We start from the raw sequence: 23,629 nt of genomic DNA on the forward strand, positions 1-23,629 counted from the left end.
GGAATCAGGAAGGGCTAGAAGCCTGTTGCTGTTTGTAAAAACAAGTAAGAGCACTCCGGGGTTAAGGAGTGGTACATTTTTTATTTATTTATTTATTTGAGACAGGGTCTTACTCTGTCTCCCAGGCTGGAGTACAGTGGCATGAACACGGCTCCCTGCAGCCTTGACTTCCTGGGCTCGAGTGATCTCCCACTTCAGCCTCCAGAGTAGCTGGGACTACAGGCTAATTTTTTTGTATGTTTTGTAGAGACGAGGTTTTGCCATGTTGCCCAGGCTGGTCTTAAACTCCTGGGCTCAAGTGATCCTCCCACCTTGGCTTCCCAAAGTGCTGGAATTACAGGCATGAGCCACTGCGCCCAGCCAATTTTTTTTTTTTTTTTTTTTTGGAGACGAAGTCTCGCTCTGTCACCTAGGCTACAGTGCAGTGGCATGATCTTGGTTCACTGAAACCTCTGCCTCCTGAGTTTGAGTGATTCTCCTGGCTCAGCCTCCCGAGTAGCTGGGACTACAGGCATGAGTCACCACACCCAGCTAATTTTTTTTTTTTTTGAGATGCAGTCTTGCTCTGTCGCCCAAGCTAGAGTGCAGTGCGGCACGATCTCAGCTCACTGCAACCTCTACCTCCCGGGTTCACGCCATTCTTCTGCCTTAGCCTCCCGAGTAGCTGGGACTACAGGCACCCGCCAACACCCCTGGCTAATTTTTTTGTATTTTTTAGTAGAAACAGGTCTTCACCATGTTAGCCAGGATAGTCTCGATCTCCTGAACTTGTGATCTGTCTGCCTCGGCCTCCCAAAGTGCTGGGAGTACAGGTGTGAGCCACCGCACCTGGCCTAATTTTTGTATTTTCAATAGCGACAGGGTTTCACTGTGTTGGCCAGGCTGCTCTCAAACTCCTGACCTCAGTAATCCGCCTCCCAAAGTACTGGGATTACAGATATGAGGCATTGTGCCCAGCCTTGGCCATATTTTTTAAAGCCACAGGCTGATTAATAAAAACTCTGGTGAGAAAGTTGGGTTCTGGGGCCAGGGGCAGGGCCTGGGCCTCAGCCTCGCTGGTTCTCACGCCCTCCCTGCCTGGACAGTGCTTGGCACGCAGTTCAGTCCACACTGATTGACCAGAGGAGGGAACGGGAGTGGGGCAATGGTAAAAGGAGGAACTTTGGTGCACCCAAGACACCTGGGTTGGAATGCCTGCTCCACCCCAGATGGTTGTGCCACAGCGAATTCCTGTATCTGAGCCTCAGTTTTCCTCTCCATAAAATGGAACTCATTGCTGAACCTCCTCCTTGAGGACTATATTTGGTACTGATGGAGTGGTTGTTTGTAAGCTGTAATGAGAGTTACAAAAAGGTGATGGAAAAAAAAGAGAGAGAAATGGGGAGGGGAGGATAGACATGGATGGAGCTGGGAGGACAAGGCCCCGTCAGGCCACTCACCCCGAGCACAGAAGACCCTCAGTCTTTTGGAATCAGAGACGGGCATGTTCAAGACAAGCTTGTGGCTGTCGAAGAGCTCATCGGGGCCATTGCAGCTCAGCACCATCGGGGACATGTCCTGCAAGTCTGGAGAGAGTGGCCCCCTTGAGATTACCCTTTCTCCACCCCACCAACAGGATCCCCTCCCATCCCCGCACCCCACTCCCCAGACAACACCTTGTGTCACTCACCAGCCAGCGACATCAGCCAGCTGTGGGTGAGGTCAGGCTCTGTGGACCTGTGATTGTCCCGGTCACAGTTCACCAGCAAGATAGCCCCATAGCCCTCAGGGCCCCAGCGCCAGGTTTTCTGTGGCAAAATAAGATGCCTTGGGATCAGTGGGACCCAGGAGGCTCCAGGAAGGGGTTCTAGACATGGCCAGGGCGGGCTGCTTTGTTAGATTGTATACTTTCATATTCTTGGTTTGCTTAAGGGTTTTAAAAAGGATTATTTGGGGAATGGAGTTACAGATAAGGCTCTAGACCCATCTCATCCTTGTGCAGTGAACAATCTGCACAACCATACACAATGGCTCCACCCAGCCATCACACTGGAGAAGCAAAAGTGTTACCATACCCAGAAATGACCCTCAAAAGCTGGCTAAGCTTTAGCTCTGCCTGGGGGGGCAGAGGCTGCCCACCATGACCTTGATGAAGGTTGGGATCTGGAGAATCTTTGGGAGACCTTCTTCATCCCAGCACTCTCCTGGGACCTGTCTCATAGATATCCCTGGCATCCGATTGCAGTCCTGCAGGATCTGCAAGCTCAGGTCTGAGCCGAGGCGGGAAAGATGGCTGGAACGCTCCCCGCCTCTGTGGCTGCCGCTCTCCCCAACACGCCTCCCCACCAGACTCACAAGGCAGGGCTCACTTTCCCCATTTCATAGAAGGGGACAGGGAGGTTCTGGGAGGTGAGTCCCAAGCCGCATAGCTGGCCTTCAAACCCAGGTCCTTGGGATTGCCCAGGGCTACTATTAGCCTTTATGGCACTCTTGCCCACACCTCTGGGTAGATGCCACTCTGCAGTAGGGTCCCAGACATGATTTGTATCATAGTTGCCACCATGCCCAAGCACTCTTGTGCAGTGAGCAACCCGCACTGCCATCCATGGCAGCCCTGCCCACCTTGTCCTCCAAGCCTTGTGATCCAGGCTGCCTCTCTGGAGTCTTTCTCTTCAAATTGTACCTTCTAGCCCTCCCAGGAAAGCTTCCAGATACTTCCTGTAGTGGGAGGCCCTGAGCCTACTCTGTCCTCCTCCTTACTCTTCAGGCTTTACCTGGGGCTGGCCACCATAGCCTCCTCTACCCAAAGGCTTGTCTTCTCCTTGCCTTCGGTCACTCAACAACATTTTAGGAAGCACTCCCACATGTGTAGGGGTCCAAATATCGCCCTCAAACTAAAAAAGGCAGCAAGCAAAAGAACCAATCCCAATTTCAAAGTGGCACAAGAAAGACCCAGAGAGGGTAAGCTATTTTCCAGCAGTCACAGCATGTTGGCTACAGGGTGTAGGTTAATATCCATTCATGCCAACTTGGCTGTCCCAGATGGGTTTCCTACGTGATTGGATACTACAGACCCTGGGAATCCATCATTCTTCCGTAGGGAGGGCACAGTCCACCCGGGACCACCCCAAGTTTGCCTTTCAACCCTGCAGGCTTGGAGTGCCCGGGAGGGTCTCACCTTGTCCCCCTGGCTTCTCTTCACCTTGCCTGTGCGGCCTGTGTCGACCTCAAGGGAAATATCTGCAAAGAGATGGAGAGGGGCTGCCAGGGCTCATCCAGCCCCATCTTCACACCCCTAAAGTCCAGGCTGGGCAAACTCTGACCCCGACCCAAACCCGTGAGGACCAGGATGCCCTGCCTGGGGGTCAGACCCCACATTTGGGAGGCCCCTGTGGCTTGCCCTGTGGTTCTGGGAGTTGGAGGGACCCAAGCCTTTGGCTCTTGAATGACTTGCTTGCCTGTGCATGTCCACCTGCTAGCTCTTGCTGGCTTTGGGGTTCTAGATCATATGCTGGTGACCCCAAACTCTGGCAACTGGGGACATGGCCTGAGGTTGCAGGGGCTGGGTTCTGCTGTTCCATCGCCCTGGGCCCTGGCTGAAGGGAGCACGTTCCGTGCTGGGTCTTGGAGGTCTAATGAGGGTATACGTGGGACTCTGGATGAAGGAGGCTTATTGTGGGTCTAGCTGTTGTTCACTGGGCAGTGAAGTTTCTAGATCCTTGTAGTCCTAAGGACTGCTGGGCCTCAATCCCCGTGGTTCCAGAGTGGACAGAAGGTCCCTGAGGAATCCAAGCCCCTCAGTGATGGGGGAAGCTGGCCATGGGTCTTCCACTCCAAAGAATTCACTAAGACCCTCAGACAGGCAACCTGGAGTGGCGAAAAGGGGATAGATGGTCTGCCAGGGAGCTGCTACTTACCGACGCCAGTGAGGTACAGCATGCTGTGGCCCAGGGCTTGGTCTTCCTGCTCCCCATAGTATGAGACCCTCACCTGTGGAACACAGCCCTAAGCCTGCATGGCCACCACCTTCAGAGATGGCGGGGGCAGAGGAGATGGGGGACGCACCCTGACAGCCCTACTTAGAGGCACAGGAGGCATGGAGACCCTCCCAGTCTCTGAAGTCCCAAGACTCAAGGGCTCCCGGCTGGGATTCAGAGCTACCTCTCCAGTAAGCAGCTGTGGAGCCCACCCTGGCTCCCAGAGCAGGTGCGAGGAGCAAGGAGGGTGGGGGCAGGGTGGAGGGATGGGAAAGGCAGGGTAGCGCCCAGCAGGAGCAGCTGGCAGATGAGGGAGGAACAGCCGGCTCCATTGACCTAGGCAAGTCTCTCAGCTCCTCTAAGCCTCAGGTACTTCCTCTATAAAATGCGAATGAGAACCTCTACTCCATCATCACAATCAGTGGTCCTGGAGCTTTTAGCATGGTCCAGAATCCATGCCAAGCCCTCCAGCCAGGTCATCCCAGTGAGCCCCTGGAATGGCCCCAGTCAACAGAAGACTGTCCGGGCCCTGCCTGCAGTCCCTGCAGTCCCAGCAGTCCCAGCAGTCCCTCAGCGAGCAAGCAGAGGAGGCGGGGTCTGAGCCCACGGTGGGCTCCTGAGCCCCTCTCTCAACAGCTGCCTCATCCCTGCCCTTTCCCTGTCGGGGAGAAAAGGTCATGTCTAGGATTTGATGGGTCACTGTGTGCCATGGGTGCCCAGGGCTGGGGCGAGTGAGGAGGGAATCATCTGAGCTTCGGGCAGGCGATGAGAGAGAAGGTTGGCTTAGGCGTGGGAGATCTGTGCACACAAAGGTGTGAACGTGTGTGTGTGCACCTGCACGGGTTGTTGCTGTGTGGTCCTGCCCACACGAGAGTACTGGGGCTTCTGGCTGGGTCTGTGTGTGGGCTGAATACAGGGATTAATGTGAAGTTGTCCATGAATCTGAGGGGGTGACTAGGAGAGCTTGTGTTTTGTGGGAGTACTCATGTGTACATGTGTGATACTGGAGTGGTGGTGGAAGTTTGTGTGTTTGGGGCATCTGTGGCGTTGTGTCAGGATACGTTTTGTGTGTGTACCGTGATCAGCTTTGTGAGGTTTGGTTAAGTGGGGAGTTTGGAATGGGAATTGCCATGGTGGGGCTCTTACCTTGGATGGGGGTGGGGAGATCCAACCCTTTTCTGTGAGAAAGTGGCCTCTTACCTTGAAGTCCCTTAATTCCTTACTGGCTGTGCCCACAGATACGACCATGTCTGCATCAGTGTCCAGTGGCCAACGGGCCTTGCCTATGGGCTCTGTCACGTGTGTGCGGTTGTAGACCATGAAGATCTCCACCCCGGAGCTTCCAGAGACCCTGAAGCTGTTGGCACCCTTGGGCACATCGCTGGCAGAGAAGGGAGATGGGAAGAGACCCAGTACTCAGAGGAGTGGCCGCAGTGGGGTGGGGGCCTGGGGCTGCCTGGCCGTTCAAACAGCACCCCTCAACAGCCAGATCGGGGAGGCACAGGGCAGTGCCACTGGCCAGGAGACCAACCTGGGCTGGGCTTCAGGACGCCAGGGCATAGATGGCAGACCCTTGGACATCCCCAGCCCACACCCAAGTCCCTTCCAGATCTGACACTTTCAAACTCTCCAGCTCAACAGGAAATCCACTAACCCACCACCTCTCACCACCTCCACTGACATCGCTGCGGCCCAAGCCACATCACCCATCGCCTGATCACCGAGCGGCTCTCCTGGGTCTGTGGTCCCACCTGGGCCCCTCCAGTCTGTTCTGCGCACAGCAGAGCGTGTTGTTCTTTTGCTCAAAAGCAGTGGTTTCCATCAAACTCAGTAAAAGGCAGAATCCTCCTGAGTAGCATAAGAGGCCCTTCTGATGTGCCCCTACCACGTTGCTGACTGCCTCCTCCCTACTATACTTCCCCTCGCTCACTTAGCTCCAGCCACGCTGGCCTTCCTGTTGAGCCATGAAGATGCCAGGCTGTCCTGGTACTTGGTTGCTTCTGCTGCATCGACTGCTCCTCCCCGAGGTGTCCACAAGGCTCCCTCCCTCACCCACTTCAGGGCTGTGTCTAAATGTCATCCTCTCAGCAAGCCCCCGCCCCCCCATCACTCCATTTAATGCTGCACCTTGCCCATCTTTCCCCCTCACTGATCCCCCATCTCCCTTCCCCTGCTCGGATTCTTTTTTTTTTTTTTTTTTTTTGAGACAGAGTCTCGCTCTGTCGTCCAGGTTGGAGTGTAGTGGCGCGATCTCTGCTCACTGCAACCTCCACCTCCCGGGTTCAAGTGATTCTCCCACCTCAATGCCAGTCAACTATCCATCTTTCTTGTTGGCAGGTCAGTTCCACAAGGGCAGGAATTTTATCTGTTTTGTTCACAGCTGCATCCCCAGCACCTATAACAGTGTCTGGCACATGGTAGGTGCTCAATAAACACGTGTGAATGAATGGATGGATTCTCACTTTCTGCCGATCTGCAGGGGGGACTCAAGCCCATCTGTACTTGAGTGGAGATCTAGAACTTGACTAATGCCAGTACCCAGTGCAGCTTCTTTCCATCACCCAATACACCGCATTCACCTGATACACCAGAGCTCTGGGATCAAGAAATGGGTGTTGAGAAGCTTCCCATCTGCCTTGGCCCCAGCCTGGGGCACTCGTCTTCTGGGGCCCCACCCTACTCCTCACACCACCAGCTACTCCCAGTCACAGCTGATTGGGACCAGCCTTCCTGGCCCACAGCATCAGAGGGGGATGCACTGCACATTCAGGCTACAGGGCACCCAGAGCAAAACCAACAGAGCCTCTGTGGGTGGCATCTCATTTTTTATCCCCTGCATAAGCGTGAACTATGGCCTCTCTGTGCCAGGCACTGCACTAATCCCCAGAGTCCCAGGAGGCTCTTGGGCCCGTGGCGTCCACACTTCGGAGGGGATGTTGAATCAGAGAACTACACATTGGTGCTTGTTCTTCCTTTGTATGTCAGGGCTCTCCAACATCATCCCCCACGGCAGTCATCAGCCACCAGGACACCACCCAAGGTCAAGTCCACTTATAGACATCCACCTGACTACAAAGATGCTGCTGGAGGAATTGTGTCTGTTTTGCTCACAGCTGCATCCCCAACACCTATAACAGTGTCTGGCCCATGGTAGGTGCTCAATATACACTTGTTAGTGAATGGATGGATTCTCACTTTCTGCCACTCTGCAAAAGGGGTCCTTCTGCATATTCTCCCGCCTTCATCCTTTCCTGGACTCCTAAAAAACCACCCAAATATTCAGCCCTCTGGAGAAACCAGACCCCCTCCACAACCTCTGCCATGATCACTTGGCCCCATCAAAAAACTATCTCCATTGACTGCAGTGACAACAGTCTTAATCACAAGTCCTTCTCGGTGCTCCCTAATGCTCATCTCAACCCCCCAAAGCAACAAGATTATAATTCCCATTTTACAGATAAGGCAGGAGTGTGCAGGGGCCCCAGAGCCCCCGCAGACTGCTGGCAAGACCCACCACCCCCATCCCCCACTCCTGGCCTTATGATCACCACGTTCCACAGCACTTTTGGGGGCCTTCCCATCTTACCTGCTCTTCCTCATCATTTACATCAGTTACCATGGAAACCCCAAGTCTCCTGGACTTTCATCCTCCCGTCTGACTCCATTCCTTATCCTCCCCAACTCCCTTTCAATCCCAGCCACCATCATCTGCATGATATCCTCAGTCCTGCCCCGGACAGTTTTCTTGACCTTGTACTCTAAAGGAAGCCTGCCCCCAACAGCAGGCATGGTCTCCCCTGCAGCCATCTCTATGGTGACTGCTTCCCCCTTACTCCCTCCAGCCCCTGGGCCTGGAGGTGGGCAAGGGTCCTTCATGCTCCTCAATGTCCCTTCCAGATCATCATCTTTACTCCGCAAACCCCCAGCTTTGCATTGACATTTCCAGACTACTCCGCCCATCTACAGGGACACCCCTGCACACCGTCGCCCTGTCCTCATCTTGAGGGTGCCAGCTCCTGCCATGTTCCTCAGCCTGCTGCCGTCACCAGTTTATACTTCAATGGCGATGTAGATGGTATGTTGCACCCTGGTCCCTCAGCCCCTTGACCTCTCTTCCAATGCTCATGACCTCCACTGGCCTCATCCCCTTCTTCCCGGGGCAGGCACTATAGAATGTCATTACCGAAAAACTGCACCCACTACAAGCTCCCCTGTTAGGAACTCACTCGGGCACCGCTTCCCAATATTCCAGCTCGCTCTTAACACACCAATGCCACCAAGCCTTCAGCCCAATGGGACGCTTGACCTTTGAAGGCTGAATCCTCTCTACCCACTTCCCACTGCTATCCCTCACCTCTCATGTTCCATCTTCCCTTCCCCAGCATAGTCCCATAGATCCCATAGGCCCCCACTGTGGCCACCCCCTTGCACCACTCCCTTATCTTTTGCTCATCCTTCCCTCTCTTGAGTTGCCTGGCAGAGCTCCAGCTATACAATCAGATCCAACTCTCCACGCTCTCTGCACCTGCACCACGCAGCTGACCACGGTTCACTTGGATTCATGACTGCTGACCTCAAGGGATGCATGATATGCCTGGTGCTCCTACAACATTGCTCCAGGCTCTTTTCTCTTTCAGTGTCCTAGAGGACTATGTCCTATCTTCTCCTATCTCCAGAAGCCTCCCCGCTCCTCTCCTTCATCACTCAGAGCCTTCAACCTCCCTCCTCCCACCACCTCATCTCCCTCCTGGGACGAGGAGTGAGCTGCCTGGGCTCTTGCCCAAGACCAGCCCTCCTGGGGGCACATCCCCTACTCAACGGCATCACCGGCCTTGCCCCTTCTCCCCTCCCTTGCAGCCAGCACACAGACATGGTGAATATCACCCATCCCCAAACTCATTCTCCTTTGACCCTCTCATTTCTTCTGCTCCCTTGATACCTCCAATTATTTCTTCTCTTTGCCTCTTCAACCTGCCTCTAATCAGACTTTCCTCCCCACCACACCAAGGAAACCCCACTGTTGTCGAACCCAATGGGTCTTTTCTCTTCTTCCCCTCGTTGACTTGTCAGAGGCACTTGGCCCAGATGATCACCTGTCTTTGAAACACTTTCCCACTTGGCAGCTGGAACATGGGCTCTGCTTGCCCTCCCCTGACTCTCTGGCCTTTCATCTGACGCCTTTGCTGTGTTACCCACCTTACTCCCAACTCCAGGCAGTGGTGTGCTGGCAAATGTTTAACAACCAGCTCTCTGGAGTGGGGGGTTCTTATGCACATATATGTATACATAAATTTATTATAAATTTTACTGATATAAATAGTGTGTAGCACATAATGTAAAAATAATAATATAATACATATTATTCTTTATTGTAAAATGTATTGTAAATTCTATGTAGTCCATTGATTCTTCCAGATGCCCTCTCTTGCAACCGTAGTCAACCTGTGGTTGCAATTTGACCATGATTTGGCCAATGCAATTGCATCTCAGTCTGTTTATTCTTTCCTCCATAAGTTTATTGTCACTAAATCTGATATGTGACATAAACGTTGGTTGATATTTTTGCTTACATTCACGAACAAGATGAAAGGGAAACAATGAAGATGCATGCCACCCTTCATTCATTCATCTAGGATGTGAGCAACTTCTTTGTTGAATCAGATAATCCTGGAGTAATATTTCATCAATTTTTGGTACTAACCACAATGTCATGGCTATAGATGCAATACACTTTTAAATTTAGTTGGCATTGTTAACCTCTCTCCATCACTTTCTGAACTCTAGACATTCAATAAAACCACGAATGAAGCCCGGATTTGTAGCCTCGACCAATGTCTGTGGTGTAAATACTCCCACTCTGGCCAGTTTCAAGTTACCAGCCCAACATCATTGGACTCAGAGTTCCAAAGAGATGCATAATAGCACCTCGTGACATCACTATTTCCACTATATATAGACGACGGTAGAATGCAGTAAAATAATTAAGCAGTGATGAGTTTCAGTATTACTGCCTTTGTTTTTAATATAATTTGTTTAATTGTGTGTACAATTTAATTTTAAATAGTGTCTGTGTTTAACAAGGGGCTCATAACCTTCCTAAAAAAATAAACAATCAGATCTCCTTGAGGAGGGACCCTGGTACATTGCCAAAAACTTACACTGCTCATCTTTCTCCCTGCCTTCCCCAAGAGGGCGCACAACTTTTTACCAGGGTGACTGTCACTGGGGAAAAGGAAGTAATCGTACGTTTCCAGTTCTCCTGCACACTGGCCCTGAACTGGTCTAGGAGACCCTAAACATCACTGCCGCCCACCTGGCAGAGCAGGGGCTCATGGAAGCCAGGTGATCCATGTAGATTCAGCTCAGGTTCATCTCACAGTGGGTCCAGGGAGCCCCTGAGCCCATCTGTGATTCCGCCCCACCCCAACAAGTTCCGAAATGTGTAATTGAAATAGGCACCATCGGCAACGGGCAGAATCCCCACACTGGTACTCTTCAGAGTGTGGCTGGCCCCAGCACACCTGGCTTAGAGCTCTGCCTCCCCTCTCCTCCTCTCCTCCCCTCCCTCCCCTCACCTCTCCTCCTTTCTTCTGTCTACACCCACTTCCTTGGTTTTCTCCACCTGCCACACCAATATGGTTAGAAGTCCTAGACTTCTTTCTCTCAGTTTCTCCCTGGGTGTCTACCAGGCATTTTATTTTATTTCTTTTTTGAGACAAAGTCTTGCTCTGTCACTCAGGCTGGAGTGCAAAGGCCCGATCTTAGCTCACTGTAACCTCTGCCTCCTGGGTTCAAGCAATCCTCCTGCCTCAGCCTCCCAAGTAGCTGGGATTACAGGAGCTCACCACCATGCCCAGCTAATTTTTGTATTTTTAGTAGAGACAGGATTTCGCCATTTTGGCCAGGCTGGTCTCAAACTCCCGACCTTAAGTGATCTGCTGGCCTTGGCCTCCCAAAGCGCTGGGATTACAGGCGTGAACCACTGTGCCCGGCCCTTCCAGGCATTTTAAATTTCACACCTCCAAAGCCAAAAGCTTGCTTCCCATGCCCACTCCTTCCCCATTTCTTTCAAACCTGCTCCTGCCCAGCCCACTGTAAGTCTGTCCATAGCGTCTCCACCTTCCGATTCAGCCTCACCTCCTCTTGTTCCCTCACTCACACAGCCAGCCCCTCAGCAAATCCCATCAGCACCACCTTCACAGCAACTGCAGACCCTGACTGCTCTCACCTCTGCCACAGTTCACACCCTGTCCAAGCCACCAGTTGCTTCCACGTGGATTTTTATCATAGGCCGGTGCCCTGCTTCCTCTCTCCCCCGACAGTCCAGCTTTAACACAGCAGCCAGAGGGACCTTTTAAAATAGAAGTCCCGTCGCATCCCTCCTGCTCAGAGCCTGTTGCCAGAGCCTGTGTGGACTCCCAGGCCTTCCTGACCCACTGCTTTCCCTCCCCACGCCCTCTTGCTTGGTTCCCTGCCCTTCCTCGAGCATGCCAGGGCTGCAGCTCTCTCTACAGGGAATGCTTCTGTCACTGATCCCTGCAGTCCACCCAGCCCCTCACTTCCTTCCCTCAGGGTAGCATACGAGGCCCTTCTGATGTACCCTTCTTGCCTGTTGCAAATGGCGTGACATGAATGACACCATGAGCCTGGTGCCCCAGCCCCAACTTCACTCCAGCCCGTGGCACCAGCCACCACCTCCCAACCACCTGACAGCTCTCCCTCTAAAATGCAGATTTTTTTTTTTTTTTCTGTTTTATGCTGTCTGCATCGCTGCTGTCATCTCTGCATCCAACTTAGTGCCTGGTGTGAACCAGGGGCACAGTCAATGAGTTCTGGACAAGGACACAGTGACTCAGGACAGTGGAGTGGCTTTCTCAGGACTGCCCAGCTGGGAGGTGGCTGAGCCATGATTGAATCCAGTCGGCCTGGCCCATGAATTCCAAGAGCAAGTAGCCACAAGCCCAGGGCACCCAGCTGGCAGCAGAAGGGTTTCTAGCTCATGGGGGACCCCTGCTCCACCCCACTCAGGGACCACCAGTGCCAGACACAGCCCTTTCAAGGGAAGCAGGACTCTGTGGAGCCAATCCCCAGCTTTGGGCAAAAGTTGACATCCCCAAGTCACAGCCCCCTATTTGGAGTCTTGGTAGAAAATTGATGATGATGATGATCATGATCATGATTATGATGACAGAAGGGGTAAGAAGTGACAGGCACAAATCCTCTGGGGCTATCAAGACCCTCCAAGCCCAGCCCAGCTTCCTGTAGTCTGGATCTGCTCCCTCCCCACCCCAAGCTTGCTCAGTAGCTCACACCTCTGTTCACCTCTCTCTGGGGTGCTGGGCTCCTGGTCTCAGTGTCTCACTCCCCTGTGAGTGACAGATGAGTGGGCAGGGCCTGGAGGGGTTGGGCCTTGGGGGAAAGGTGGCTTCCTGCAGGAGACACCTGCTATGCAGGTCTGAGACCCAGGGCCACTCTCGCAGGCATGAGGAGGGGCCTGTTCTAGTCCCAGCCCTACTGCCTTCAAGACTTGGCTCCCATCATCCCCATCCAGGTCAGCTTCAGCTACAGAAGAGCAGCGGGTACCCCAGCAGGAGCCTTGAAGACCACCAGGAAGAGGCAGGAGGAGGGGACTGCTTACTCTCTCTGGCACCGAAGCAAGGCAGGTTATGCCGGGCAGGCCCTGCGCTGCCTTTGATTCTCATTCCCTTGGCATCCCACCACTCCCCTGCCCCGGGGCTGGGAGACGGGGCTCACACTGCCTTTCCTGATCTCTCAGGTGCCCAGATCAGGTGACTGGCCATGGATGAAGGGCTGCCCTTGGGAGGTGTGACAGGCAGGAGTGGGAGCTTGTGGGGAGCCCCAGGCCACCCCACAGTGGGCTGTGCCGTGCCAGCTTTCCCGAGCTGCTCCCGGCTTCCTCTGAATCTAATAATTCTCTCCAAGATGCATCTCTTTGGTGATGTCTCATGATATAGCCCCCAGACCTAACCAACTCCCAGATGTGCAGTACTGGCATGTCCCCAAGGGCATAGTAAGGTGAGGTCATGGATTTGAAAGCACCTCTCCAAATTAAAAAAACCAAAATCGTTACCACTACAGGAGTCACCCCGTCAGGTGTCCCGGCAATAACTGTTATATTTATCATGGTTTCCACTGTTATGCTGATGAACCTGCCCCTCACCAGGCCCGCTCCCCCATCTCCGCTGGGCAGGGTCACAGTGGGGGGTGGGGAGGGGGATCTTTTGCGTTCTTCAAGACCCACTTCAAATGCCACCTCTTCCACGGAGTGAAGTGTGGATTCTGTGTGGAGCATGGCCTCTAACTGGGTCACTCAACTGCCTTGATTTTCCTTTGCTGTAAAATGGACATAATCCCAAGAGCTACTTCCTAGGCCGTTGGAGGGATTCCCTGAGATGGTGACTTCTCAGCCTTAGATGCCGTCACCATGGTGACAATTACTCTTCTCAGAGTCCCCACACAGCCCAACTCACTCCAGCCGGAAACCTATTGCTTCCTCTGTGCCCCCATGGCCCTGGTTCAGACCTTCCTGGTGGCCACTTCACATCTTGTCTGTGCCGCCCAGAGCAGCGTCCTCCTACTCACCCTGCAATGCCTGCCAACCTCATGCCCACAGCAGGGCCAGTTGCATCAGGTTCAATAGAGAGGCTATGAGCAGGATGGGGTGAATTCTTACAGAATCTCACCAAAGGAGACGTGGAGGGTGGGATGAGGAGTGTAAAACCAGCTACTCTCCACCCCTGCCTGCCTCCTGTGGTAAGGTGCGGGTTCACCCACTGGTTATGGCACAAGGCAGTGTGTTCCATGGGTTCTAGTGGGGCAGGGAAAGAGCCTGCATTTTCAAGCACCTGCCATGTGCCAGGCACTTGCTTAGCTTTTGCTATCCATGATCTCATCTCGACTTCACTCCAACTCCTGCTTCCCGACCAAGGTAGGTGTTACTTGTCACAGGGTAATGATGGCTGGTAATGCAGGAGTAAAAGAATTTACCAGGACAGTTGTATGCAAAGGAAAGCAGATTGATTACAGAAAGTAGGAAAATACATCACCAGAGACACGACGGTCAGCCTTCAAGAAAGAAGCCTTTCTCTGGGGTGCAAGAAAGAAGCTGACTGCAAAGAAACAGAGACTTGCTGGGGGGGATTTTATAGGATGATGTTTATGCTGTCGAAAAGGGCTTTGTGCAGTACTGATTATGCCAAGGCTGCGAGGAGTTCAGTTGCAGGGGTCTGGTGAGAGCTGGGCCCAGGAAGATTGTGAGTTATTTGCACAGGAGGGCTGTGTGTCCCGGACCATGAAGAAAGGCAGGCTCAGACCTGATCAGCTTTCTTTTTTTTTTTTTACTTTTCCCTGCTCCTACCGGCCTGGCTCCTTTTCCCTAATGAAGATTCCGCATTACTGTCCCCACTTCACAGATGAAGAAATCTCAGAGAGGTTAAGTAACTTTCTCAGGTCACACAGAGGGCAAAGTGGGGAGCTGTTCTGGCTGGTGTTAAAGTGAGTGCGTGTGTGCCCTGAGCATGTCCCTGTTGGGGACTGGAAGGAGGAGACTATTGGGAATGTCGGAAGGAAACAGGAATGTGTTGAGAGTGTGCAAAGTGAGCTCCTCTGCATGGCTCTTTGGCAGCAGGCCAGGGAGGCCTAGGGAGGGTGGCAGCACCGAAGCAGGAAAGCCACAGCCCCCTGGCCCCACCATGCATCCACATACAAGGGCAAGGCCAGGGGGGTGGTGCCTGTGATCTTCTTGTCCTTGTCTGCCCTAAAATGACAGAACAGACCAAGGAGCATCTTGCATAGGGTAGGCCTTGGGTCAGAGGCGGGCCTCGGAGGTCATCCCAGCCAGCCCCCTGCCCACTCCCCAAGACAGACAGCTCACTACCTCCACCCCTCTCTGCTTTGACAGCTCAGGTCATTAGAAAGCTTTTCCTTTTGCGTGGCTGCAACTTGCTTCCCAGAAGCCTCGGCCCACTGGGGCTCCACAGGCCAAACTTTATGTCAACAGCTCGGAAATGTACCACCTGGTCTCTAGGGAGAAGAGAAATACAGCAGTCGCAAAGAAGGGCTTCCCTGCCAACTGTCTTACGCTGCAGTTTGGACATGGCCAGATCCTGTGGACAGAAACCGAGTGGGTGGGGGTGGGGGCCAGTGTGCTCTTCGGGGTCGTCTGGGGCACTGCGCTGGGTGAGTGGTGGGGGCAGGAGAGGGAGAATCAGGCGGAATCGGATGACAAGGCTGAAGAGCAGCCACTGCTGGCTGAGCCTGTGGCTCCCCTGCATACCTGGCCAGGATCCTGCCTGCCAGAGCCCTACACGGACCAGCCACTAGGTGTCCTGGAATGAAGCCACAAGGAATGCCATAGGGTCAGCCAGCAGGGTCCAGCAGATCCCCTGGGGTGACCAGCTCCGTGGGCGATTCTGCCTGGAGCCAGGGATCTGCCTGGAGACTGACAGTCCCGGGGTACTGGCCGCCACCCCGTGAGCTCCAGCGCTAAAGGCCAGCAGCTCCCCTGGGGCACACAGGGCTCCCATTAGTGCTGCCAGTGACTCTGCCTCAACGTACCTTCCTGGGTACCTACTGTACATCAGGTTCCACGCTGGGCACCAGGAAGAAAGCAGAGACAAATCATCCTCGGCTTTGCCCTTGTGGGGTCCACAAGGGGCAGGTCCATCAGAGTCTATGGAGGGTTTTTACTCCATTCCCTGATTCCATCCCCATGGCCCCTGCCTGCTAATAGGAGAGTGATTATTCTTCTCCCCATTTTACAGAAAATGAGCTGAAATGCAGAGAGGTCACGCAGAGGGTGATGGGGCACAGCTGTGCTTGGCCCCTGCCTGGATCTGATAACAAAGCTCATCTGCTGCCCTGCCCTCACTTCACCCCTCACTTACCCAGCAACACAGAAGAGTGCCAGAGCCTAGGCAGTAACAGGGTTGGGCTCACAGAATTTAGAACCAGATGGACCTGGGTCCAAATCCCAGCTCTGGCATTTGTGGGCTGTGTGGCTTCAGAAAAGTCTCTCAACCTCTCTGTGTCTCCATGTGTCTGCAAATGGGGATTATAGTAGTCCCCATCTCACAGGCTTGTTGTGAGGTTTAATTGAGATAGTGCAGTGAGCACTTAAAACAGGGCTGCCGGCCGGGTGCGGTGGCTCACACCTGTAATCCCAGCACTTTGGGAGGCTGAGGTGGGCAGATCACGAGGTCAGGAGTTCAAGACCAGACTGGCCAACATGGTGAAACCCTGTCTCTACTAAAAATACAAAAAATTAGTTGGGTGGCCAGGCGCGGTGGCTCAAGACTGTAATCCCAGCACTTTGGGAGGCCGAGACGGGTGGATCACGAGGTCAGGAGATCGAGACCATCCTGGCTAACACGGTGAAACCCCGTCTCTACTAAAAATACAAAAAACTAGCTGGGCGAGGTGGTGGGCGCCTGTAGTCCCAGCTACTCGGGAGGCTGAGGCAGGAGAATGGCGTGAATCCGGGAGGCAGAGCTTGCAGTGAGCTGAGATCCGGCCACTGCACTCCAGCCTGGGTGATAGAGCGAGACTCCGTCTCAAAAAAAAAAAAAAAAAAAAAAAAAAAATTAGTTAGGTATGGTGGAGGCAGAGGAATCGCTTCAACCCAGGAGGCGGAGGTTGCAGTGAGCTGAGATCATGCCACTGCACTCCAGCCTGGGTGACAGAGCAAGACTCCATCTCAAAACGAAAACAAAAACAAACAAACAAACAAAAACCAGGGCTGCCCTCATGATCATTACTGCCACAGAGGGCATCTGAAAGGCATGGAGGAGTGGGCAGACCTGGGCAAAAGAGGACACAGGGCCCTGTGGTTAAGAGGACCCTGGCACCTTCCTTCACTCTCCTACCTGACGAAGAAAATGGGCCAGGTGTGCAATTGTTGAAACCCACATCCTGAAATTTGTTTAACTCCCCGACTAAGATGGAAGCTCCTCACATGTGGCCATGGGCCGTATCATCACCGAGTGCCAGAGCCCAACACAGCGCAGGCGCCCAGGAGCAGGCTGCCCTGGGGAAAAGACCACAGGAGGTTCTTTGAGATGTGAGGTGTGGGCGCCAGACAGTGGGAGGGGGCAGCTCCAACCCCCAGTCCCCTGGCTTGCAACCCTGGCTTTAGCTTTCCCCTGGGTCCTCTCCCGGGGGCTGGCTGGGGCTGATGGAGGTTGAGGGAGGGCAATGGCTGATATCCTAGACCCTTCAGCATGCTCAGGCATTTTCTCAGGAGTCAGGAGTTACACATGATGTGGCTGTGTCCTGTCTTCTCCCTCATTCACAGAAATCACACTAGTGGGTGCCTTATGCCCTGTCATTGCTTGGGGAGGGGCACGCCCAGAGAGCCCAGGCTGAGGGCGCAGGTTGAACCAGCCTTCTCCCAAGTGGAGCTCTAACCTGCCAGGAATGGAGGCTGGAGAAGAGGGACAACTTTCACTTACTAGTCTTCCCAGAAGAGGTAAACAGGGGCTGGGGACCAGAATGTCCCTGAGAGATAGGGCCCTGAATTTAGAGTCCAAGTCGTCAGTCACCTCTCCTCTCCCCAAAGCATGTCCGCGTTCTTTGGATTGTGGAATTCCTCAATGCAAAATGGAAAAAATAGGCGGGGGCACAGTGGCTCAGGCCTGTAATCCCAGCTACTTGGGAGGCTAAGGCAGAGGATCACTTGAGCCCAGGAGTTTGAGGTTGTAGTGAGCCATAGTCATACCACTGCACTCTAGCCTGGGTGACAGAGCGAGACCACGTCTAAAAAAAAAAAAAAAAAAGATAAAAACTGATGCCGGGTGAGATGGCTCACACCTGTAATCCCAACACTTTGGGAGGCCAAGGAGGGCAGGTCACCTGAGGTCAGGTGTTCGAGACCAGCCTGGACAACACGGCAAAACCTTGTCTCAATTAAAAACATGGGGTGGTGCATAACTGTAGTCCCAGCTACTTGGGGAGCTGAGGAGTGCAGGAGAATCACTTGAACCTGGGAGGCGGAAGTTGCAGTGAGCCGAGATTATGTCACTGCACTCCAGCCTGGGCAACAGAGCGAGACTCCATCTCAAAAATAAAAATAAAATGAAATGGAAAAAATAAAGGTGCCAGCTTCGCAGGTACAAGCAACAAGGGATGTCACTCCTATTGGGAGTGACGTGGAAGAAAACAGGCTCAGAGATGCTAAGTGACTGGCCCAAGATCACACAGCCTGCAAAGACCAGCTGGGGGTAAAAGGGATGGGAGTTAAGAAGGGAAGAGGAGAAGGCTCGGAGTGAGAAGACATTCCAAGACTAGGATCCAGGAAATGCCAGGAAGGGGTAAGGAGGTGGAAAGGGGAGGGCCTGGGGGGCCAGAGGGAGGGGGAGAGATTCCCAGCCAGTCCCAAAATGGCAAGTGGCAGCTAGGACCCAGGAGAGCAGGGAGTTCCACAGAATTAAGGGGTGGCTGACCTCTGAGGCCCTTCCTGATGTCAATATTTTATGTTTCAAGAATGCCACCCTCCACCATTCTGAGTCCCGTTCTACAACCCCCAGGCCCATCAGGGTCCCTTGGAACTTGCGGAGGACCCCAGCTTCATATTGTCCAAGGACCCTGAAACTTGAAGTTTTAATGTTTCTTCTGGTGAAGAGTGTCCTTCCTACTGTAGTGACACAGTGACAGGATGGAGCAGAGAATGTGTCCAGCCAGCTGCCGGCAGCCTGTCGCTCGCTGGAAATTAGTGTCGGAGTCAATCCTATAATTTTCCCCTGAGGAGTACAATTATGCCTCATTGTTCTTCTGTGCAAGTTAAAAGCATTAATTTACTCGATGTACACATTACGTGTACCACAAGTTTTCAAACTCTGTTTTGGCATTTTCATGTTCTGAAATATAGGGAATTCCAGAAAATGCATCTGAGAGGCCTGCAGAGTCCCTTCCCCCTGTGCCCCTCCAATTCTACCACTCTCTGATCCCGAGTCGGTCTTGCATTGCTGCTTTTGCAGGGGTAGGGAAGGCTTGGGGGAAAGTGCAGGAGAATGCCCCTGTCGCCTACAAGGCCAACCTTCGGCATCCCAAAGAATAAAAGTTCCTTATGGCCTCCAGCCTGGGGCTCTGGTTCTGGCCTCTGGGCAGTCAAGGAGGGCCATGCAGGACCGCAGATGGATTCCTCACACTACCCACCCCTGTCTTTATTGGCATGAGCCACCTGAACTCCTTAGGCAAGGACAAGGACAGCCAGGGCAGTCTGGCCAGATCCAGGGAGTCAGGGTGGTGAGCTAGCCCACTGGAGTGTGGGGGTCAGTGTGGTGAGCTAGTCCAGTGGAGTGTGGGGCATCAGGATGGTGAGCTAGCCCTCTGGGGTGGGGGGTAGACAGGGTGGTGAGCTAGCCCACTGGGATGGGGGGTGGACAGGGTAGTGAGCTAGCCCACTGGGGTGGGGGGTGGACAGGGTGGAGAGCTAGCCCACTGGAGTGTGGGGCATCAGGATGGTGAGCTAACCCTCTGGGGTAGGGGGTGGACAGGGTAGTGAGCTAGCCCTCTGGGGTGGGGGGTGGACAGGGTAGTGAGCTAGCCCACTGGGGTGGGGGGTGGACAGGGTGGAGAGCTAGCCCACTGGGCTCGGTGGTGGACAGGGTGGTGAGCTAGCCCACTGGGGTGGGGGGTGGGGGTGGACAGGGTGGTGAGCTAACCCACTGGGGTCAGGGGTGGACTGGGTGGTGGGCTAGCCCACTGGGGTGTGGGGTTGGACCTGCAGCACATGCTGAGTGGAGGATTCCTAAGGGTTTCCTAGGCTGGGACACCCTGGGGCACACAATTACCCTAAACACAAATGTTTCTCCAAATAACCAGTTCACACAGCCCCTGGGGGAATGAATCACTTCCTGTGATGTCATCCCTACACACCCATCTCCTGGAGGGCTCAGACTCCCAGCGGCTCAGGTGACAGGCAACACCTCCTCTTCTGGGGCTTCCCCCCTCCCACCAGTAAGACCAGCTAGAAACTCCATAGTCACCACCAACACCCAGGTGAAGGTTCCTGAAGGGCTCTTGGGTGCAGGTGCCCCGTGGGCTCACTCAGGATCCCAGAGCAACCTCTGCCTCCCAGAGTCAACCAGAGCGCAACAGCTATGAATAGCCCAGGCAACTTCCTGTTGCCCCTTCGCTGGGCCAGGGCCTGCGTTTGAGGATGCTAAGGAGCTTTACGGACACCCTATGCTCCCAGCACATGCAGTCTGAGATGTCCTTGTCTCCTCCCACCCTCTCAGGTGTGAGGGAAAGAACAGATGCTGGAGAAAAGGGAACTCACAGAGCTACCAGAGCTGTGAGCACTGCCAGGGCACCCACGGCGCGAGGGGCCTTATACATGCATGGCCTCATTTATCTTCCCCTGAACCCATTATAACTGGCGTTATTGTTTCTTCATTTTCAGATGTGGAAACTGAGGCTCAGAAGTACAGCAGTTTGCCCAGGGTCACACAGCCATGCCTGGAGCCAGCCTGAGAATGGAGTGTGTTTGACTCCGGAGTCTGGGTACTTCACCTCCACAGTGGATTGCAGAGTGGACTCGGCTATCTCACGGGAGCTCAGATGAGGAAATGAAACCCACAGAGGACTAATAACTTGGCCCACATCAGGCAGGAAGTCAGTGGCAGAGCTAAGACCAGGTCTCCTGGCTCCCCATGAAATGCTTCTGGCCTTAGCAGCACCGTGTAGAGCCAGAGGTTCTGAAATCACCTTCTAGAAACAGTCATGCCCTCAGATGAGAGCAGAAGCCTGAAATAAGAAGAAGGGGGCCTGCAAGGGACCCTTTTTACTCTTGGTGTGAAAGTAGATTCCCAGATACAATGTGGGATGCCTAGTTAGATTTCAGCTTCAGCGGCCAGGCACGGTGGCTCACGCCGGTAATCCCAGCACTTTGGGAGGCCAAGGTGGGTTGATCACTTGAGGTCAGGAGTGTGAGACCAGTCTGGCCAACATGGTGAAATCCCATCTCTACTAAAAATACAAAAATTAGCAGGGTGATGGCGGGTGCCTGTAATCCCAGCTACTTGGGAGGCTGAGGCAGGGAATTGCTTGAACCCAGGAGGTGGAGGTTGCAGTGAGCTGAGGTTGCGCCATTGCACTCCAGCCTAGGTGACAGAGTGAGATTCCATCTCAAAAAAAAAAAGATTTCAGCTTCAGCTAAACAGCAGATTTTTTTAGTAGAAATATCTCCCATGCAATATACTAAAAAAGCTTTTTGTTATTTATCTGAAATTCAGACTCAACTAGGCATCCTGTATTTTTATTTGCTAAATCTGGCAAGCCTATGTTAACAGGGCAGGAGACAATGGGGTCTCTGCTAGCCACCTAGACCGGAGAGACCCAGCCCCCCACACCAGGACTCCCAGCAACAACTTAGAGTCAAGGTTTGGTTTCCATGGCTCCTGGTTCTCCTCCCTAGCCCTGTCACTAGGGTCACAGACCACTGGCCAACAGAGAAGCAGGAAGGGCTTCTCGGGCAGAGGATCACTGGAGGCCAGGTGGGCAGCTGGGTCCTGCATACCTTAGCCAGACCAGCAGGCACAGGGGCTGAGTCCCAAGAGGGAGATAAGAGCTCAGATCCCACCCAGTAACAGACTCCCAGCCCCTAGCTCCTCTTTGAGGGAGACTCCCACCACGAGCCCCCTATCTGCAAGGGGTTCAACCCCACCTGGCCCAGCAGGGATGGAATCCATAGACAGCCTGTCAGAGTTGGAAGTGCCGCCAGAGATCACCAAATCCAGTTCCCTTAGTGGTCAGGTAGGGAAATTAGTCTCCAAGTCCCCGTCTGGGCACAGCCAGCACAGGAAAGATTTGGGTCAACAGGAGAAGCAAATGTTACTGCTGCCTCCTCAGATGTCATCATTGCCACCATCACCGCCATCATCACCATCATCACTGTTCATCACCATAATCACTGTCATCACCATCATGTCACAGCAAACATGATCCCCAGCCTTCTGGCTCCAGGTTCTCTCCTCATATTAATTCACCGAATATTTCCTAACCACTCCCTCCTGATTGGAATCAATCTAGTTACCCCTGGCTGACCTCCAAGGATCAAGCTACCACACACGTCCCTTCGCCTCAGAGAGATGGGGGCTTGGCAAGAAGTTGAGGGATGGGGGGACCAGTTCTCTTCCCCGTCTTGAGCCATCTGATGTTCCACACAAGTTCTACCTAGGTGTCAGAATTCAGGGCCCAGATCCCAAAGCCTGACCCCAGAGCTTAGAGTTAGAATTCTAAGGCCGGACTCTTATCCAGGGGCTTGAGGCCAATGTCCTGAGCCCAGTGCCCAGAAGCTGGGGCCCCAAGGAGGACCTGACCAGACCCTAGTTCCTTCCTCCCAGGCTCCATAGCCAACTCCACCTTCTCTGCTATCTCCTGCCAGCATCCTCTTCAATGTGCCTGACTTGTCTATCAGGCACCCACCCCATGACCTCCATTCTAAATCAGCTCTCTGCAGCCAGGTGAGTGCCTCCCAGCTCTTACCTGTGAACGTCCACATGTGCCGAGACTCCCACTACACACACGGCATGGGTAGGCATCTTCAGGGACAGCTGCACAGCTCTCTTTGGGGCCATCCTGTCACCTGGCTCCCAGCCTCCTAAAACAGCTCCGGCTCCCCAGCTCCCGTGCTGGGCACTTCTTCACCGGGAAGAAGTGTGAGTTCTGACGGGTTGGTGCCTCCTCCTCCCTTTTAATTTCACCCTGCGACCTGATTAGCTTGCCTGAGCCTGGTCCCCACCTCCTGGCTCCACACCCTCCTCATTCAGGGCTGTCAATCCAGGAGGTCAGTGTGCCCATGGCCTCTCTGGGAGATGGGGAAGGGGAGCTTCAGCTAGGGGCCCCAGGTGGAGCAGGGCTCAGCTGCCAACAGGAGGCCCTCCAGAGCTCCCCAGCAGCCCCGTCCTCCCCTCCAAAGATTCCTTGTACCTGAACCCCTATTGCAATGATGTCAGTGTTTCTGAGGACTGACTATGTGCGGGCTCTGCCTCTAACCACCTGTGATCCTTATCAAATCTTTTAACCTCTCTGTGACTCAGCTGCCTCATGTGTAAGTTGGCAGCTGTAACAGTAGTACCTGTCCCACTGTGTTGATGTGGGAAAGACATGAGTTATATGTAAGAAGATTAGCACAGCTCCTGGCACTTGGTGCTCACTAAAATGCTAACAACTATGACTTGTATCCGCATTTGGCAGGTAAGAGAATCATGGCCGTAGTTCTCACTGCTAGTAAGTGGTAGAGTTAGAACTTCCACGCAGGTTCACCTGTCTCACCACACAATACCACCCCCACCAGGTGAGGGAAGGCCCTTGTGCCCAGACTCCACAGACAGCAGAAGCCACCCCAGGCAAGCATTCTTGGGGAGCCAGAGAGGAGGGAACTTGAAAAAGAGCTCAGAGCAATGACCTGGGAGCATGGACTCATTTCTGAAAATCCCTCTTCTTTCAGCTCAGCACAGCAAGCTTCAGCCTGTTCTGAGGCTCTTTGCAGAACTTCATTTGTTAATTTGACAAGTGTTTGTGAATCGTCTTTTATGCGTTCGGCACTCATTTAGGTGGTGAGGATACAACTATGAACAAAAGAGACCATGGTTCCTACTCTGATGACATTTATATTCTGGGGGAGACAGACCATAGGTGAAGTTAAATGAGTA

At 53.5% G+C, this 23,629-nt stretch overlaps 1 protein-coding gene across 1 annotated transcript in view; it reads right to left on the reverse strand.

Annotated features, from left to right (window-relative positions):
• PADI1 (peptidyl arginine deiminase 1) overlaps positions 1–22,642 on the reverse strand; it is a 40,311-nt gene extending 17,669 nt beyond the window's left edge. The window contains exons 1-6 of the mRNA XM_005544640.5: positions 22,461–22,642; positions 5,157–5,337; positions 3,897–3,969; positions 3,158–3,219; positions 1,670–1,787; positions 1,440–1,565 (exon numbers count right to left, since the gene is read on the reverse strand). Coding sequence (XP_005544697.3) covers positions 1,440–1,565; positions 1,670–1,787; positions 3,158–3,219; positions 3,897–3,969; positions 5,157–5,337; positions 22,461–22,552 — 652 coding nt within the window. The 5' untranslated portion in view covers positions 22,553–22,642. The remainder of the gene's footprint in view (positions 1–1,439; positions 1,566–1,669; positions 1,788–3,157; positions 3,220–3,896; positions 3,970–5,156; positions 5,338–22,460) is intronic.
• Between the last annotated feature and the right edge of the window lie 987 nt (positions 22,643–23,629).

The sequence above is a fragment of the Macaca fascicularis genome, chromosome 1 (assembly GCF_037993035.2).
Source record: "Macaca fascicularis isolate 582-1 chromosome 1, T2T-MFA8v1.1".
Taxonomy (NCBI): Eukaryota; Metazoa; Chordata; class Mammalia; order Primates; family Cercopithecidae; genus Macaca; species Macaca fascicularis.